This window comes from Acanthopagrus latus, chromosome 1, assembly GCF_904848185.1.
Source record: "Acanthopagrus latus isolate v.2019 chromosome 1, fAcaLat1.1, whole genome shotgun sequence".
NCBI classification, from domain to species: Eukaryota; Metazoa; Chordata; class Actinopteri; order Spariformes; family Sparidae; genus Acanthopagrus; species Acanthopagrus latus.
The window spans coordinates 33,156,560-33,175,820 of NC_051039.1; the positions used below are offsets into that span (position 1 = coordinate 33,156,560).

Below are 19,261 nucleotides of genomic sequence, written 5' to 3' on the forward strand. Positions count from 1 at the left end.
TGAGAGAGAGAGACAGAGAAAGACAGATATATATATATACATACATATATATATATATATATATATATATATATGGAGAGAGAGAGAGAGAGAGAGAGAGACAGACAGACAGATAGAGAGATAGAGACAGACAGACAGATAAAGAGAGATATATGCATAGACAGACAGATAGAGAGACAGACAGACTGTCTGTGCTCGCCCAGCTGATCTCAGTTGCCACGGTGATCGTGCTGACCGGCGCCCCCCCCCCCGCTAACGGACTGGGGACAGCTGATTTCTCAGCCCTTTCAGCCTCACATGCAGGACGTCAAACTGGTGATATATATTCAAAGCCATACATGATAGCACCAAAAATTTTTCACGGTCAAGCCAGAAATGCCTTAAAGAACACGCTCACCAAGTTTCGTGGTCCTCGTGTCAGAAATGTGGTAACGGGAGCGAGTTGGAAAAAGGGAGCAGTTTCGAAAATCCTTTTCCCGATTAACATTTCTGATTTTCCCGATTAAAATTTCTGAGTGTTTTTTTGAGGCTCTCTCACTCTGTCAGTTGGTCTCCTGCACTCTGCTGCACGGACATTCCGCCATACACACTCATTGAAAACCCTGAATTTTCCCCAAATCACTCATCATCGTTAAAGGGTCACAGTTCAAAAACTATACATCGTAGGAAAAAAGTTCAAATACAACTTAAATAAACAGCCCACTATGGACACCCTATAGCAGAGCTATAGAGGTGTCCATAGTGGGCTGGCGAGCACAGCCCACTAATAATATTACTAGACAATTCCCCGCCGGGGAATCGCGAGATTGGGCTGTGCACTTTGCCCCGTGGCGAAAAAACTATGAAAGCTAGAGCAAAAGTTGGATCCCACGTTGATAATTTGGACTTGTATCTACATTTTAAATTTCGAATGGTGTGTCCAGGTTAAAGTATGCCAGAAATGTCGATGTTCGAAAAACAAAGTTTCATTTTCTTCACTCAGCCCCATTCACTGTCAATGGGAAATGAGGATTGTCAATGCAATGATACTACAATGCAATGCTACAATGTGTTCATTTCACCACCTACCATTCATTCTCAGCGTCTTCATCTTTTCATTGTCACAAACTAAAACTAAACTTGCAAATACTTAATAATTCAACAGGCATACACCGACATCTTGTAACAGAGATGATATTTATTTCTCTCCAAAAAACAAGCACAGGAGGCCTTCTTCCTGGAGGTCTTCATCCTGAGTCTGAGAGTTGTTTTCTCTTCAGTGGAGAGTGAGACACGAATTAGTTCAAAATCATCGTGTAAATATTTGAAGAGAAAACAGTATTACTTCCCTTATTTTTGCTGCAGTCCTCTGGAGGTCTTCTTCCTGGATCACTTTTGTTAGATTTAAAGGACATTAATTAGTTACAGGTTCCAAAGACTGATGTAAACATTTTAAGTGAAAGTTGAGAATTCAATGAAATATTACTTCCCTTATTGTTGCTGCAGTCCTCTGAGGTCTTCTTCCAGTAATCTGTATAAATGTTGCCACATTTGAAAGACATCAATTAGTTACAGATTTCAAAGACTGATGGAAACATTTGAAGTGAAAGTTGAGAATTAAAAGGAAACATTACTTCCCTTGCTGTTGCTGCAGTCCTCTGGAGATCGTCTTCTTGTAGTCTGTATACATTTAGCCAGATTTAAAAGGCATACATTAGTTACAGGTTCAAAAGACTGATGGAAACATTTGAAGTGAAAGTTGAGAATTAAAGGAAACATTACTTCCCTTATTGTTGCTGCAGTCCTCTGGAGGTCTTCTTCTTGTAGTCTGTATACATTTTACCAGATTTAAAAGGCATAAATTAGCTACAGGTTCAAAAGACTGATGGAAACATTTTAAGTGAAAGCTGAGAATTTAATGAAATATTACTTCCCTTATTTTCTTCTGGGTTGTCGTCTTTGCTGGAGAGAGGGTCCTTCTCACTGGATCATCCTAGAAAGACAATGACATCATCATTGAGTTAAATCACTCAATGCAAGTCAATCACTTTAAAAAACAAAACAAAAAGAGACATACTTACTTTGTTATGCACCTGGTTTGAAATGCAGCTTAGTCTGCATCTCCCTGACACTCCTACACTACATTAGCTAAGATTAGCGTAGCTAATGTAGTGACAACAACCCAGCAGAAAAAAAACAAAACAAAACAAACAATTACATTACATGAATAATAAAAAAAAAAATACATGATTCATTAAACATACATCCTTAAATTACATAATTATATGATAACTTATGTAAGCTTAGCTTAGCCAATGTAATTCTTACATGAGCTTAGCTATTACATTGCAGCTTACATTATATCTTACACATGCCATTCTCATCTAAATAGATGAAAACAACATGAGTTAAGATTTTACAATGTCAATAAATACATGATAAATATATTAAAAAATGTTTCAAGGCATTTACAAAATTATTAATTACAAAACATTTAACATGCTGGCCCAGTCGCTCTCATCATCTCAAGAGAAAATAAGAACATGAAAAAAGTTGCTGGCCCCATTCTAAAATAAACAAATACATACATACATACATACATACATGTTTACATTAAACGATTAAACTATTTCCAGCCAAGACATGCCACTGCAACCACATACATATGAAAAACAATTACATAAGACTAAACACACTAAAAGACTAAACAAGACCAAATAGTGAAATAAATGACATCAATCACTAGTGAGCAAATCTCCGAGTGCAAATGATTATCCAAGCAAGCCCCCTGGTACCTGCCTAACTCCAAACTAAACCTAACTATCTTCTGAGACGTGCTGGGCTCGAGGCTTCTTTAAAGCAAAACTTCAGTAAACCTCAGCCAAATGACCAAGGCCCTGAAATGCTCGCCCCCACCAGAGAAACATGTCTCCACCCAGGATTGCCTCGAAAATAAAAAAGGCAAAATAACAAATAGTACACCGATGGAAGGACAGATTGCTCTGCTCAGCTGGCACACTCCCTAACTAACCAGGGAGATCAACCACAAACTGAAATCAGAAACACTTGGATGCTATACTCACCCGGAGAGGACCACAGCTCCTGGTACACTGTAAAAACGTGGCACAACAGGTCTTGGATGTAACAGCTGGAGATAAGTCATTACTCAGTCAAAATACAATAAACTGGACTGTGGTAACTGTAATATGTTTGGAGAACACCTGATTGAAGACATTTATCAGGATGTGAAATGTAAATGTGATCAATCAGTGTGTTCTTTTCGGTTGTCGAATTTGCTACTAATTGAGTGTAACCTCTGGACTGAAACAAATCTTTGATACTTTTTTTTCCCTTTGAAAGGTGGTCCTCATTAAAATCGCCACAAACAATGATGGGCTGGTGATTTAACATGTCCAATGAGTCCAAGAGGTTTTTCAAGTTTTGGAGAAAGATTCCCAGTTGAAAACTTTGGGGTTTGTACACAGTCGCTATTAGCACTTTGACTGGAGCCTCAATTTTAAGGACAACAAACTCCAAATCAGTGACCTGTTGCATGTACCTGCGAGGCTCTGCTTGCACAGTGTCTCTACAGTACATCGCAACTCCACCTCCCTCTTTTTTGGCCATGTTCACACAGCTGTTGTAAGACAGCTGTCTGCTACGTGTGAACATGGTGTACACCTCCAATTGAAAAATTTCAGCTACAGAGGACCCTGACAAATGTGTCTCTGTAAGGCAAAGCACATCTGCTTGTTGGAGCTCGTGATGTGCTTTCAGGTCCACCATGTGACATGGCAGACCCTGCGTGTTGTGGTGGACAATTGTCAAAACCTTTGGCGTTTGTTGTATAGATTTCAAAAACGTTAACAATGGTCTACAGCTCTGGAAAGATGCATGAGGCATACTTTCCAGGGCTGTCTTGATCTTGGGGTCAGCATAAATTTTTCTCTCATCAAAGTCAAGGATGGTGAGACCTTGAAGTGAGGTTGTGCGGCTGAGCGCAGCGTACGCCATACCAGGTTCAAAAACACGCTTCAGACACACAACCGCCGACGGCATGGTCATTCCTTGAACTTTGTGGGCCGTACAAGCAAAAGCTAATTTCATGGGGAACTGCCGGCGAACAACCCCTTTCTTGTTACTTAGGTTCTCCTCAGATCTTTCGATGTACACCGAGTCATCTGAGGGACCTAAGATTTTTTTGCGGTATCTCTGTCCTGCTGTAGGATTGTCCAGCAGGAGTCCAATCATCTTCACGCCTTCCGGTTCTCTAACTACAATGTTAGAAATGGTTCCAAATGTACCGTTCACAAGGCCGTCTTCCACATCTAAATTTCAGATCAACATAACGCGTACTCCTTGAGCAGCCATTATGTTGTCGGGCAAATCTCGCTCGTGTCCTTTAATTTCCCCAGACACAAACATCATGCAGCCAGTTCTGGGGTCTTTTCGTAAATCACGAGCTGCAACGCCAATCGCATCCTTGTAGGAAGCAGTTACGATATCGGCGTTGTGACGGTCTACTTCTTTGTTTGTGGCGTAGATGTGTAGACTCGTGTAGAATCAGCCACTGCCTGCGTAAGCAAGAGCCTGTCTTCATCTAACAAAGAATCTTCCTTTTGCTTCACCCTGAGACGGTTCAAGAGTTCAGCAAAAGCTCGATCGTCTTTCTGTGGCATGATCTCTGTCAGGGTGACTATTTTGAAGTTATCCTTCTAGAGATCAAACTCAGTCTCCTCGTACACAAACAGTGGCTTGGCTTTACCAAGGGGCGGCAGTTGATAAAAGTCACCTACAGCAAAGACAGACATGCCTCCAAATGCCCTCCGATTACCCCTGATCTGCTGAAATCGCCAATGCGCGTAGGCAAATAGCTCTTTAGAGACCATGGATATCTCATCGATGATGAGAATCTCAGCGTTCGCCAGTGTTGCTCTGACTACGTCGAGTGCATTCCCAAGACCTTGATAAGCTGGCTTCAAGGACCTTGGTAATTTGAGAATGGAGTGCAACGTGTTGCCTGATATGTTAAATGCTGCTGTACCTGTGAATGCGGTCAGCAGCACTGCGGGTTGGGACATGTCTGCATGGTGTCGAAATCTCGGGAGCTCACGCAGAATTCTCGTTGCCTCATGGTGAATGCACTTAATCACATGCAATTTGCCACATCCAGCCCGTCCTGACAGGAAGTAATAAAATGGTTCTGGATTGTGGCCCCAGACTAGTTCAAAGCACCACTGTCGAACACTGTAGAAAACGGAAGCCTGAGTTTCGTTCAGACTTTGGTACATTTTCCTAACAAAGTCTGGACTCAACTCTGGAGCATCTATTCTAGGCATAGAGCTCCCCTTATCCTTCTTACTGCCGAATTCTGGGACATCTTCACCGTTTTGCTCCTGATCGCGGGGTTCACATTCAGCCAGGCACTCCAGCCGGTCGACTTCAACTTCGGGCGCAAAAGAGTTCCAAGCATTCACGAGAGGACCGCACACCTGAAGCTGCTGAAACGCAGCTTCCATGTTTTTTCCTTGGCCCTCATAACTGTTTTTGTTGTGCCCCCCTCTCATACCCCACTTGTCGCTACACTCATAAAACTCTTCATAAGTGGGGTACACTTTATCTCTCAGATCGGCATTGGATCGATGTGGGAGATAAAGTTTCAGCAATCTTCTATAAAACTTCTCTGGAGTTTTTTCCTCAGAGAAGCGAGTAAATCTAATGATTGCTGGTTTTCCTATGGTTCTCTTTTGAATAAATCCTTCATCGTTCAACAATGGAATGGCATTCGGGCTTTCCGTTTGCCGGCCGTAGACTACCCTGTAGTCTGACGCGAACTCGGCCAGGCACATATGTTCAAACTCTCGAGTGAGAGGTCTGTTGATGTATTTTTCAGGCAACCCCGACATCCATACATCCACTGATCCGGGTTCCATTCTTTCCAGTGACTCATTTTCAGACCTTCCTCATCGGTCTGAATAAACACCACGGATCGGGAGCACTTCTTGAGGCGTAAGCTGCAGGTACGGGCTACAGCCTCTTGAACGCTGACCTCTCTGTTTTTAGAGTGGGCCTGCATAATTTGTTTCATTTCGTTGCGCTTGTTAACATCAGATGTCTTTACATCCTTGATGACGTTCTTAAGGAATTCCGTCATCTCGTGCTCCGGTTTCGCTACATATGACATCATGTAGATGATACGGCTGTAGTCGTCTATGACGTACTGGATGTTCATGTTTGCGTTCCACGCTCTAAGCAAATCAGGATTGTAGGCATTAACCCAAAAATCATTTGGATGGCGCCTCAGCATCACGACCTGGGTGTTTGCCAGGCGCTGCGCGGTGGCAAAGTATTGCTCGTAAGTTAAGTTGCACTGGCAAAGCAAGTCTGTCAAACTGCTGAACGAAGCGCCTGGATCCATAAGCAGATCTCTAACTGGTTGGAGCGTTTGTTTAGCCAATTTTTGCATTTCTGCGAGGGCCCTTTTCTGCTCCTCTATTTGCGCTTCGAAGTCTGCATCATCTTGATCCTCTTTTTGGTGGCAATTAATAGTGGGGGGCCTGGTGAATGTTTTACCCATCGGTAGTTCTGGAGAGCTGAACCTGCAGGCTACATTTCCCTTCTTACAGGACTTTGAATGTTTCCTGCTGTGCACCTGAACCTCTGATACTATTTTGTGGAGTTCCGGATCTGTGTCAGGGTCGGGCATTTTGTAACTAATGTATCTATCTATAAATTCCATGACATGTCTATCGGGGTCCTCTTCAAATTTAGGTGAATCTTTTATCCAAATGAGCATGTGGATGTGCGGGCTTCCCCTGGCTTGGAACTCAACACGATAAAAATAATCTTCTACTTCACCAATCGGTTGTGAAGGAGAGAGGATGTGGTTTGTCATGAGAGCCTCTACTCTCTTTTCAAACATGCGCATTACTGTGATGGGGTTACTTCTCAGAATGTCGCATTTTGTTTTCCAATCCAAATCTGAAAACAGCCCTTGCTCACCTTGCTGAGCTTTGATAGCCTCTATGAACGTGGTAAAAAATGTTGGTTTTCCAATTTGACGAACCATGGCATGCACATCTTTAAGCGTTTTATTCCAATAGGCTGGAGTGCCTGGTTGCATCTTGGCTCATGATGAGCCGTTCTACCTCATCCTTGTCCTGGAGCATGACATTGTTAATCCTACGGCCGTCTTTGGTTTTCGACTTTCCTTTGCGCATTTGTATAGACGTACTATTTGTTGCTAGGTGAGTCTCTGTAACAAACTGCGCAAAGAAAAGATAACTCTGGTCACTTGCAAAACGCGTATCTGCAGCAAAGAGCCTAGAATTAAAGTAGAGGCTCGGGGACAGGGAGATGGTTCTAGCTTCATCTAAAGTGTTCACTCCTGTCGGAAATTGTACAGGAAAAGCCATGGCCTCCAACTTTGGTATGGTGAAAAAACCAACCAGTTTGTTGCCTTGCGCGGGTGCAACACTAAATACTCCGTCGCCATATGAAAGAATTTCCTGTGCAATGTCGGGGGGCTGCATGCAAGTTTCCAGGGAGAGGCCTGGTCTCAGCTCCTCCTGTTCTTCCTCATCTGCCATTAACTGTCCCGGCTCGTTTTGGCTTTTAAAAATTTCCTCCAAATCGACATCCCTATCTTCCTCTGGGATGCTGGGCTCCTTTTCTTGACTGAGCTCCTCTTCCTGTCTGGGTTCCTCTTCTTCAAGCAGACAGTCAAAAGTTGCAGTCTCATCGATAAACACGTCTTTATATTCTGAATGTGTCTTTCAATTTCGCAAGGCCAGTGAGCACATTCTTCATATTAACTTTGAAAAATTGCTTTTAACCTTTGTATTTGATGTGCCTTTTCAATTTCACTTGAAGCAGCTGCGCTTTTGCTCTGGGCCTTGGGAGACTGTTGACGGTCGCTTCCACCTCTGATGGAACGCACACAACAGCTCTGTGGACTGCGCTCTGTTGGCCTTTTGGCAGAGCAACAAATTTTGCAAATGGCAAGATTTTTGTAATCAACTGCCTCTCAAGCAAATTAAGTGCAGCCAGTTCTGGGGGGATGGGCGCCAACTCCAAATTGTTTACGACTGCCATGGGTGGTATGCATCCTCTGCTAAGGTGGCTGTCGCAGGTGTAGCATATCCACTCATGCAGTCTTTCTTGTGGCACAGAGCAAGGGGTAGAGCAGTCACTGTCACAAAAGTGAACATAGTTTCCTGTCAAGCATGCTGCTGCCACTTTTGCATGTTTACAATATTTTTGTCTTTTGCATTCTTTGACCTGATTAGGAAACATGGTTCTGTTACAAACAGTACAAATGTATGTGGGTCCATGTCTAATGGACTCACAAAAGACAGCTATGGCTGCTTCCATCACCGGATCAATTAGGGGCTGGGGGCGGTGGGGCACAATTTGTCTGTATTTTCTCCAGATTCTAAGCGCTCTCTGCATCTTGTAAAATGTGCTAAAGGCAGCATTTGTGGCCAATTTGGTTCCTCTCCGCTGGTTACAACGTTGACTAAAACGACGTCTAAATTCCAGATCGCTGTGATATCTGAGATTGATATCTTGCTTTTTCTTTTGGCTATAGCTTTGATCCGTGTTGTATCTCTGAGAAATGACAAATTTTTGTCTGCTCTGAAACACCGTATCTGACTGGTATCTATCTCGAATGTGTTTCTTTTGAGTGGTGCGGAACGTGGCATCCTTCCTTGTATCTATCTCGAATGTGTTTCTGTGGCATCTTCCTTGTATCTATCTCGAATGTGATTCTACTGTCTGGTGTTGAACGTGGCATCGTCCTTGTATCTATCTCGAATGTGTTTCTACTGTCTGGTGCGGAACATGGCATCTTCCTTTTACCTATCTCGAATGTGTTTCTGTGGTATCTTCCTTGTATCTATCTCGAATGTGTTTCTTTTGAGTGGTGCGGAACGTGGCATCCTTCCTTGTATCTATCTGGAATTTGTTCCTTTTGAGTGGTGCGGAACATGGCATTCTCCTTGTATCTATCTCAAATGTGTTTCTACTGTCTGGTGCGAAATGTGGCATCTTCCTTGTATCTATCTCGAATGTGTTTCTGTGGCATCTTCCTTGTATCTATCTCGAATGTGTTTCTGTGGCGTCTTCTTTGTATCTATCTCGAATTTGTTCCTTTTGGGTGGTGCGGAACATGGCATCCTCCTTGTATCTATCTCGAATGTGTTTCTACTATCTGGTGCGAAAGGTGGCATCTTCCTTGTATCTATCTCGAATGTGTTTCTGTGGCATCTTCCTTGTATCTATCTCGAATGTGTTTCTGTGGCATCTTCCTTGTATCTATCTCGAATGTGTTTCTGTGGCATCTTCCTTGTATCTATCTCGAATGTGTTTCTACTGTCTGGTGCGGAACATGGCATCTTCCTTGTATCTATCTCGAATGTGTTTCTGTGGCATCTTCCTTGTATCTATCTCGAATGTGTTTCTGTGGCATCTTCCTTGTATATATCTTGAATATGTTTCTTTTGAGTGGTGCGGAACGTGGTATCCTTCCTTGTATTTATCTCGAATGTGTTTCTACTGTCTGGTGCGGAACGTGGCGTCTTCTTTGTATCTATCTCGAATTTGTTCCTATTGGGTGGTGCGGAACATGGCATCCTCCTTGTATCTATCTCGAATGTGTTCCTTTTGAGTGGTGCGGAACGTGGCATCCTCCTTGTATCTATCTCGAATGTGTTGCTACTGTCTTGTGTCGATCGTGGCATCTTCCTTGTATCTATCTCAAATATTTTTACACTGTCTGGTGCGGAACGTGGCATTTTCCTTGCATCTATCCCGAATGTGTTTCTTTTGAGTGGTGCGGAACGTGGCATCCTCCTTGTATGTATCTCGAACGTGTTTCTTTTGAGTGGTGCGGAACCTGGCTTCCTCCTTGTATCTATCTCGAATGTGTTTCTACTATCTGGTGCGGAACGTGGCATCCTCCTTGTATCTATCTTGAATGTGTTTATTTTGAGTGGTGCAGAACGTGGCATCCTTCCTTGTATCTATCTCGAATGTGTTTCTGTGGCATCTACCTTGTATCTATCTCGAATGTGTTTCTGTGGCATCTTCCTTGTATCTATCTCGAATGTGTTTATTTTGAGTGGTGCGGAACGTGGCATCCTCCTTGTATCTATCTCGAATGCGTTTCTGTGGCATCTTCCTTGTATCTATCTCGAATGTGTTTCTACTGTCTGGTGTGGAATGTGGCATCCTCCTTGTATCTATCTCAAATGTGTTTCTGTGGCATCTTCCTTGTATCTATCTCGAATGTGTTTCTACTGCCTAGTGCAGAACATGGCATCCTTCCTTGTATCTATCTCGAACGTGTTTCTTTTGAGTGGTGCGGAACGTGGCATCCTTCCTTGTATCTATCTCGAATGTGTTTATTTTGAGTGGTGCGGAATGTGGCATCCTCCTTGTATCTATCTCGAATGTGTTTCTGCGGCATCTTCCTTGTATCTATCTCGAATGTGTTTCTACTGTCTGGTGCGCAACGTGGCATCCTCCTTGTATCTATCTCGAATGTGTTTCTACTGCCTAGTGCAGAACATGGCATCTTCCTTGAATCTATCTCGAATGTGTTTCTACTGTCTGGTGCGGAACATGTATCTATCTCGAATGTGTTCCTTTTGAGTGGTGCGGAACGTGGCATCCACCTTGTATCTATCTCGAATGTGTTGCTACTGTCTTGTGTCGATCGTGGCATCTTCCTTGTATCTATCTCAAATATTTTTCCACTGTCTGGTGCGGAACGTGGCATCTTCCTTGTATCTATCTCAAATGTGTTTCTACTGTCTGGTGCGGAACGTGGCATCCTCCTTGTATCTATCCCGAATGTGCTTCTCTTGAGTGGTGCGGAACGTGGCATCCTCCTTGTATGTATCTCGAATGTGTTTCTGTGGCATCTTCCTTGTATCTATCTCGAATGTGTTTGTACTGTCTGGTGCGGAACGTGGCATCTTCCTTGTATCTATCTCGAATGTGTTTCTACTGTCTGGTGCGGAACGTGGGATCTTCCTTGTATCTGTCTCGAACGTGGCATCCTTCCCTGTATCTCTTTGTGATGCAAGTCTTCCGTTGTCTCTTGAAAGTAGCATTTTCCCTGTTCCCTCTTCTGACCAGTTCTTCCTTCTTATCTTGAGCATTTTCATAGTAACATTTGAAGGAAAGTAATCGCTGATTCTGATGGAGACTTGGAGTCTTGGGCATATCTTCTTCTTTGTGTTTGGAGTTTCTTTCTTCTAAATTCTAGACAGCTGCTGTACTTTTTCCTTTCATATTCAATTTTTTCCTTTTTTCCTTCACCAGACAGTAATGTGTGTTTTTTGCTGGCTTGATGCATCGCTCTTCGTCACTGTTGCTTTGGCAACTTTGTGAAATGTTTTGCTGCTGGCGGTGCAGGAGCCGTCTTGAGGACGCGCTCTGCTGCTGGTGGGAGAGCTGTCCTGGATACGCTGTGTGCCAGAGATGCCTGAGGGCATTCTCTTGAACCGATGGCTTCGAATGACACTGGCACAAACTCGTAACTGGCAGAAGGGCCGCGATTTGCAAAGAGTTTGTGCAGGTGTTCAGCCAAGTCACTGATTTTTGAGAAGGTCTTCATAATTGCAGTTCCGTGGGGGTGAGGTAAGCCCATCACACTTCTTGAGTGTGAATCAAACACACCATACCTGCCTGAGTGGTCACGGAAAACTGCTATACACTCTGGACTTATTATGTCTAAAGCCAGATTAACTTCACCTGACAGACACTCTGTGTGGCAAGGGGCAGATACCAAGCCTGGCTTCCACTGGCTTTCACAAGTCCACACCTGATTTCAGGCATGTGGACGTTACACATATCTGTGTCAGTCAGGACTTGTTTGGGCAGTTCTTCCACAGCGAGATGGTCACTGCGAAATCTTTTTCCTGGATCAGCTGTTGTTTTACACCTACCATAACCTACCATAAAGTGAATCTCCCTTTGCCAGCACTCTATCAGGGACAGCAGTGTTAAACTGACAGCCCTCGTTCAGATAAGCCAGAAAAGTCAGGGACATGCAGGTGCACTGGCGGTTCCTGGAGAACTTCCTGTACCTCATGTCACTCTGACTATGACTAGCCCTAATACTAGCACTAAGCGGCACCTTAAATATAACATAAATTATCATTATCATAAAGGATTTATTAGCATAATCATAAGCCTAGTTAAGATTATTAGTTGTAGTAATTAACCGTTACATATACTACAGTCATAGCTGGGTGACAGTTTAAGCAAATGTGACTAAAAACATTTTACCTACTGCACCTTTAAATTAACTATCTGATTATACAATATTATTTCCACCAATTTTTCCTGATCAATTTACCATATAGATAATCTTACATATATACAAATGATTATTATTCTAATCATACTTGACTTGAACACATTACTAAACACAGATTCCATATTTCAAATTTAAATGTTTTGAGACCATCATAAACCTTTGTCACCCCTTGTCATCTTGACCAAAGTTTGAAGAAGGCTTTAAAAGGACCTTTAACTTCTAATACATCCCTTATACGTGTGTCACACCATTTACACATGAAAACATTCATAAATAGTAATTAATTCCCTCCTTCATTTCCTTCCTTCCGCATTTCAGTTCAAAGTAAACCACACTTTACCTCTAACAAACACTTTAAGCCCACAATAAACCCAAATGTAAATGTCCTTACCTCTTTTGAAGGGGAATGAGAGGTGGCAAGTCCGTCATCGATAATCCAGGGCCAGCAGGACGATGAGGGAACTGGTGTCCCGATGGTCTGTGATAAGTAATAACACCAGTTAATATCTAGACATGAGGCAACACAACGCAGCAAGTTGATACAAGAAAAGTTTTCCAAATTTATTTCAATTACTCACTGACATTTGTGAACTGCAGCAAGAGATAATAGTAGCAGAGATGTTAAATGAAACAGTTTAATGTAGTTACAGCATTTTACAGTAAACGTTCTGTGTGTGTCTGTTGTGGAGTAAACACCTTAACTGGGCGAGGAGAGTGACAGGCAGCTTTAATGGTCTGGGATGGTCCAACCGGTGAAGGGGTCTTCATCCTGGCCACCTGAGAACAAATAATAACAATGTGATGAAGACTTTAACGACATTATGAACTTTATTCAATAGGAATAATTTTTACCTTCGCAACCGGTGAACAGCAGGGGGTCGCCGGATCACCAAAACTACAGGACAACCTGACTGGAGGGGATCCAACCAGCTGCTGACACATGAGAACAAATATGTTAAACTTCACGCGTCTCAGTGAACACACTGTGTGTTCTGAGTGAGATTGTGTCTTGTGTCAGAGAGTAACATACGTTGGTCACTGAAGTTTGGGTGCGGGGAGGCGTTCCATCCGTGGTCCTGGACAGAGGAACCGGGCTGGAGGGGCCGTCGTCCTCCAGTCTCCGTGACAGCCTGGCTGGAGGGGATCCAACCTGCTGTTGACAGATGAGAACAAATATGTTAAAATTCAGACAGAGTGGACAATGTAGTTTTGTCTCCATGAAGACACTGTTTCAACTGTAAACATTGACTATGTGCATCAGTTGTGTAACATACGTTGTTCACAGGAGACTGGTGGCGGGGGGGGCGTCTCTCCGTGGTCCTATGACGCCTGGCTGCCGCTGGGGAGGCCACCTGCTCAGTTAAATAAAACATAGAACCAGTAACTGTGGGGAACAAGGGGAATTTTATAATACAGCTGAGAAGCGATGTCACACAATTTACCTTCTTGCGCGCTGGAGGAGATGGGACGTCCACCACATCAGACAGCTGAGAAGGAGACACTTCCTCCATAGCACAAAGGGTCGTGCTACTGAACCACCGTGGGTTCAGTGGAAGGAAGGACTCCTTCTCCTGTGGAAGACAAAACACCACAAAGACTAATGAATATTTGTCGGGTCAAATACACAAAGTTTAAATACTAACCAGTTAACTTGTTATGAAAAAAAAAAGAAAAAAAGAAAAATAACTCACCTGCTGCTGAGCCACGCTGGCCGGACCAGGAACCTGCGGCTGGGAAAGCACATCACATATTTGATTAAATAGGTGCTTTATAGTTATGACTGTGAACCCGTGAACCAAAATGTACACAAACACATGTAAAGACACATAATATAATAATAAATAAAAAAGAAAAACCCTACTAACCTTGCTGCTCTGACCAACGACCTTCCACTGGAAGGGGTCAGGAGACAGAGGAGCACGTACCTCTCCCTTCACAACCAGCTTAGGAGAAACCTTCCTAAGCGGCTGTGAAGGAGTAGGAGACACCGGGGGAGGGGGAGGAGGTGGTGGTGTCTCGAGGAACTGCTCAGTGGAGGCCCACAGCAGCTGGGTGAGGATCCCCATCCCCTCACGGTCGCTCAGGTGAACCTGCAAACATGACAATACAAATCCATTTACAGACAGTTTAACTTCAAAAGGTAGCTCGTGTCGACTGTTTCATATCGACATACAAGAAATTATAGCAAATTAGACCTTTTCTATCACACAGATACTCTACTTACGCCGTCTCTGCTCCACAGATCCAAGCGCGTACGGGGGAAGTGCACCTCCACAGAGAAGTACCTCAAACCTAAAAACATAAAAAAAAAGTTATTACAATATTCACACATGTATGACTATGTTCATCACAGACATTTTTAAGTACATTTCTTTTACTTGTTTTAACTGACAAGATATTTTTTTGTTACTTACCCATACGAGCTGTCACGCGATGGTACGCATGGCGAAGGGCCCTCTGGTGCTCCTCATCCTCGTTCAGGCGGGAAGTCCACCACAAAGACCTGTAGGAAACAAAATTTTAGAAAACACCAACTGACAGTTTCATTCAAAATCACACACATACACACACCATATTTAGTACACATTTTTTGAAAGCTCATACAATTAATCTTATTAAAGTAGTCAATGTACTACTAGTGTTGTTTAACTACTAAGACTACAGGACAAGCAAGACATGAAATAAATGCTTACCTCCGGCCAGCGGCTCCTCACAGCAGTGAGGAATCGGGCGTAGTCAAAATTTTAGAGAACACCAATGACAGTTTCATTCAAAATCACACACATCACATTTAGTACACATTTTTTGAAAGCTCATACAATTAAAGTAGTCAATGTACTTCTAGTGTTGTTTAACTACTGAGAATACAGGACAAGCAAGACATGAAATAAAAGCCTACCTCCGACCAGCGGCTCCTCACAGCAGTGAGGAATCGGGCGTAGTCGACGGCTGCCTCGTCAACGGTCCTGCTCGCTGTCAGGTTGTTGCTAGGAGCAAGAACACAAACAGCATCAGGGGATCAAAGAACCTTAGCATGTAGGACCTCAGTGCGCAGCTGAGCAGCATGGGCCCCAGGGGTCGACATGATACCAAAAGAAAACTTTCCTTTTGGCATCTTGGCGAAATCGTCCACGATGGCCCAGAGATGGGAGTCCCCGACAATCAGAACAAACTGCAACAAAGAAAATTTCATTAGCATGAAAATCATTAATCCCTCTCAAGATCAATTACTTCCTTCATAAACTGGACAATAATAGCACCTGCTTGCCAGGAGACTTAGGTGGGATGACCAACTGGTGGCTCCGTCCAGTGAGCTTCGAAGTTGGCCACGTCTCCACCGGATGGCGGTAACCGGTACCGCGGCCTGTTTGGTAAAGTACAAAACAGATAAAAGGTTAAACTGATGAAGGAAAGGCTACTAGGAAATATCAACAATCACTTGTTTATACCAGTAAAAAAAGTACAGGAAAACCTATTTAAAAAGTTCAATATTGATGATGAATTAATTCATTGATCATTTAGGGATAAAACAAGTAGATATTTACATGCACGAACTTGCACATCCTCCGGGCTCCAGAAAGGCTTGGCTGGGGGTGAGGATCCAACTGCCTGATGACAGATTAAAGACAAAAAAAAAAAATAAAAAAATAACGATAATCATAACAAACAAGCATAAGATAAAGACATACAAGCTAAAACAACATATAATAAAACATGTCTCATTGTGTGTGTGTGTGAGGTAGGAACATACGTTGCCGACTGGAGCTCGGGAGCAGGGGGGGTGGGTCTCCCTGGTCCTCTTGGTCCTTGACCCTCTGGAAGGCTCCTCTCCAGCCGGGGGGGACACCGTCTGATGAAACATTAACATCAAAAGACATAGCAGACATTCAGAACTCAGCAGTTAAGGAGAAAGCAATAGATGTAACATTTCTACAGCCATTTTCATGCAGACAGTTGTCACTGCGACACAGAGGCTTATCTACTGTGTAAGTACCTCCGGGGGGTGGGGGAAGACCTCAGCTCTTCCAGGTTGAGCTTCCTCCAGCGCTGCTTCAACACCACAGACCGCCTCGACTTCCTTGGCATCCTGCTGACAGAAGTTCAAGACAAGAGAAACAACAAGAGAAATACTTGTCAAACTGACCAAAACCTAAACCACCTAATGTAAACTAAACTAATCTAAGACAAACTAATATAATCTTATATATAGAATGAAATTTGAAAAAAAGATGAAGATGTGGTGATTATGTGTGTGTAGGTGATGTGGTGATACTGCTCTGTGAAGGTTGAGGGCAATGGATCAAGGATGATGGTCACTCTCAGCTGTCAGCAGTCACTTTCAGCACAGGAACCCTTTAATCTTATCAAAGACAATAAAATAATAAAAAGATAAATGTCTCTCAAATGTTACGAGTCAGTGTTAGCAATAAATTAATGTCATAACCGACACAAGTTAAACATCTGTACTTGACATAATTTGTGTGTTTTTGGGCACAGTATTTTTTAAAATAATTCCATATTATAATTCATAATTACTATAAATGATAATTAAAATACTATGTCAATTTTATACTACACAGCATCAAATAGTTTATTTCTAAGAACAAAGAATTACTATGACATGATAAATATAAATCACAAGATAACAATAACAACAAATCAAATGTATGGGATTTTATCAACATCTGAATGCACATTTATTACCAAAGGCAAAAATAATCATGTATGAAAATGCTTCCTTTTCTATTTAATCAAGGTAGATTGTAAAAGTGTATGGTACATCTAAAGTATGATATTCATCTAACTACATAGAAAGGCATTTAATCACATCTTATCACAAACAGGAGAAATGTGTTTTTCAGTAGACAGAAGGGAGTATTACATACTGGTCACAATCTACACAATTAGATATGAAACACAGCTTTTAGCTTGTGTTGATATTCTTGTATGAAAACAGAAAAAACAAACAAAAAACAAATCAGAAAATAATGATTGTAATATCTCCAACTACAAATCTGACCCGTGTTAAGGATCTGGACATGACAGTACAGTTCGCACCCGGAGAGAAAAATGGCTACCGTTCGCGCCGCGAGAGAACAAAAGGCGAAGGTTTGCGCAGTTAGCATCTAGCTAATGGCTATCCTTCGCGCTGTGAGAGAACAAAGACCAGGTTCCCGCAGTTAGCATCTGGCGCGGCCTAACGTTTTAGCTCAGTGATCTTATATATAAATAGATCGCCCTTATATAGAAACACATCGACCATAAACAATTAATCTTCCCACAATCACGAGATAGTAATGTTTAGATTCAATTACCTCACTTTTGTTAAAGGTGTACGGATGTTAGCACAGTTAGCTTTTCGCTCCGGTTAATGTTTCTTTATAGAAAAAGCAAAGTCACCGCTGTTGGCTTAGATCGCGACCTAATGTTTTACATACCAGAGCCGAGTAACGCTATTAACTCGTCTTAATATTGTTGTATTGAAACAGACTGACGGAGCCCCGTTACTGTTACCGAGACAGACATATTATATACTTATGGACCCCTATAGCTTTGCTAACCGCTGTTGGCCTGGAGCTACGGGGCTCCGGGTAGCGGAGCTAACAGCTAATGGAGGTCCGTTAGCTGTTAGCTATCTGTGCACTTGACACTCCGCTGTTGGCCCGGAGCTACTGGGCTCCGGGTAGCGGAGCTAACAGCTAACGTTAGCTATCTGTGCACTTGACACTCCACTAACGGAGCTCCGTCCGTCTGTTTCAATACAACAATATTAGGACGAGCTAACGGCGCTACTCGGCTCCGGTATATAAAACATCAGGCCGCGCTCGAAGCCAACAGCTGTGACTTTGAGCCAAGTACCTCCGGATTAATATTGCTGAAACAGACCGATCATTAACAATTACATTCATTTTTTCCCGAAATCATGAGATATCGTGATCATGAGAGAGATAGTAATGTCTAGCTTCAATAAAATCCATTTTTATTGACGATTTCAGTATGCTAATATCAGACATAACAGGTACTTACCTACGACGAGGTCAAAGGGTATCGAGCAGAGCCGGATCAGTGGTTTTATATCAAGGCCAAAAATAATGCACACACAACTGTCCAATCAGAGTTCTCCTGTGTTGTCTGTCATCTGTATCCGAGGTGATTTGTCCAATGAGATGGCTGATAATCTGTGCACTTGACACAGACTCCGGACGACCATACTTTGCTGCATCCATTATTTATATATATTTCTATGAATGTATTAGAATATAATACAGTAACAAAACATCAATGTTAATTAGAGCACTTAATAATTATATTAATAGACTGATGTTGAATTATTATGTTATATATTAATAAATAACATAAAACAATATATGTTTTATTTATTTTATTTGTGTATCATGATAAAATACATTTATGAAAATGTTACGATGAATTAATTAATATTATTGATAATATTAATACCTTAAAAGTGCTTTTCAACACAAATTTAAGACAGCATTCCAGTCGCGAAAAATTGATATTCTACAGAGTTGCATAATTGCATACCGCGTCCAGTCGAGCCGCACGTTAAATGAATGAAAAATTAATCATTAAATATGGTTTAAATGTTGGGAAATATACTGTGTCTGTGTTTGTGTCTGTTTGTGTGTATGTGTTTATTAAACTGACTCACTGATTAATCTGTCACTCTCTCTTCTTATTAGTGGTGCTGTGCTCTGCACAGCCCTCTCTGGGCCCCTATAGCTTTGCTATGAAGGGTTCTCATTTCCTCGTCCCATTCATTCCTTATGGGAAACTTTGGACTTGTATGTACATTTTATAGTTTGAATGGTGTGTCTAGGTCAACGTATGCCAGAGCAGGAGATGTCTGAAAAATGTTGAAGATTTGCAACTTTTTTTTTGCCTCGTCCCATTCATTTCTTATGGGAAATGTTTGGCAGTTTTTCGCGTCTT

The 19,261-nt window shown here is 42.3% G+C and overlaps 1 protein-coding gene across 13 annotated transcripts; it reads right to left on the reverse strand.

Annotated features, from left to right (window-relative positions):
• Positions 1 to 1,692: 1,692 nt before the first annotated feature.
• Positions 1,693 to 16,577, reverse strand: LOC119028406 (vegetative cell wall protein gp1-like). 13 transcript variants are annotated; one of them, XM_037114343.1, is made up of 19 exons: positions 16,305 to 16,577; positions 16,062 to 16,160; positions 15,856 to 15,919; positions 15,571 to 15,674; positions 15,210 to 15,482; positions 14,725 to 14,813; positions 14,535 to 14,602; positions 14,176 to 14,400; positions 14,002 to 14,040; positions 13,753 to 13,881; positions 13,585 to 13,662; positions 13,341 to 13,463; positions 13,163 to 13,243; positions 13,007 to 13,087; positions 12,702 to 12,788; positions 3,063 to 3,127; positions 2,061 to 2,142; positions 1,914 to 1,972; positions 1,765 to 1,807 (listed from the first exon to the last, which is right to left on the reverse strand). In XM_037114343.1, the coding sequence occupies exons 6-17, from the start codon at positions 14,726 to 14,728 to the stop codon at positions 2,124 to 2,126; spliced, it is 999 nt and encodes a 332-aa protein (XP_036970238.1). In that variant the 5' UTR covers positions 14,729 to 14,813; positions 15,210 to 15,482; positions 15,571 to 15,674; positions 15,856 to 15,919; positions 16,062 to 16,160; positions 16,305 to 16,577; the 3' UTR covers positions 1,765 to 1,807; positions 1,914 to 1,972; positions 2,061 to 2,123. The 13 variants fall into 13 exon arrangements, with proteins under 13 accessions (XP_036970229.1, XP_036970293.1, XP_036970247.1 ...); XM_037114334.1 differs by having other exon boundaries at positions 1,693 to 1,972; XM_037114418.1 differs by lacking the exons at positions 2,061 to 2,142; positions 3,063 to 3,127 and adding an exon at positions 12,889 to 12,901 and having other exon boundaries at positions 1,756 to 1,807.
• Positions 16,578 to 19,261: the final 2,684 nt, after the last annotated feature.

Coding starts and splice junctions, on each gene's coding strand:
- LOC119028406 (XM_037114334.1), bottom strand. Junction 14,401..14,534: donor ATCTGTGGAGCAGAGACGGC/GTAAGTAGAGTA, acceptor TCATGTTTGCAG/GTTCACCTGAGCGACCGTGA. Junction 13,663..13,752: donor CTCCTCCAGCGCGCAAGAAG/GTAAATTGTGTG, acceptor TTAACTGAGCAG/GTGGCCTCCCCAGCGGCAGC.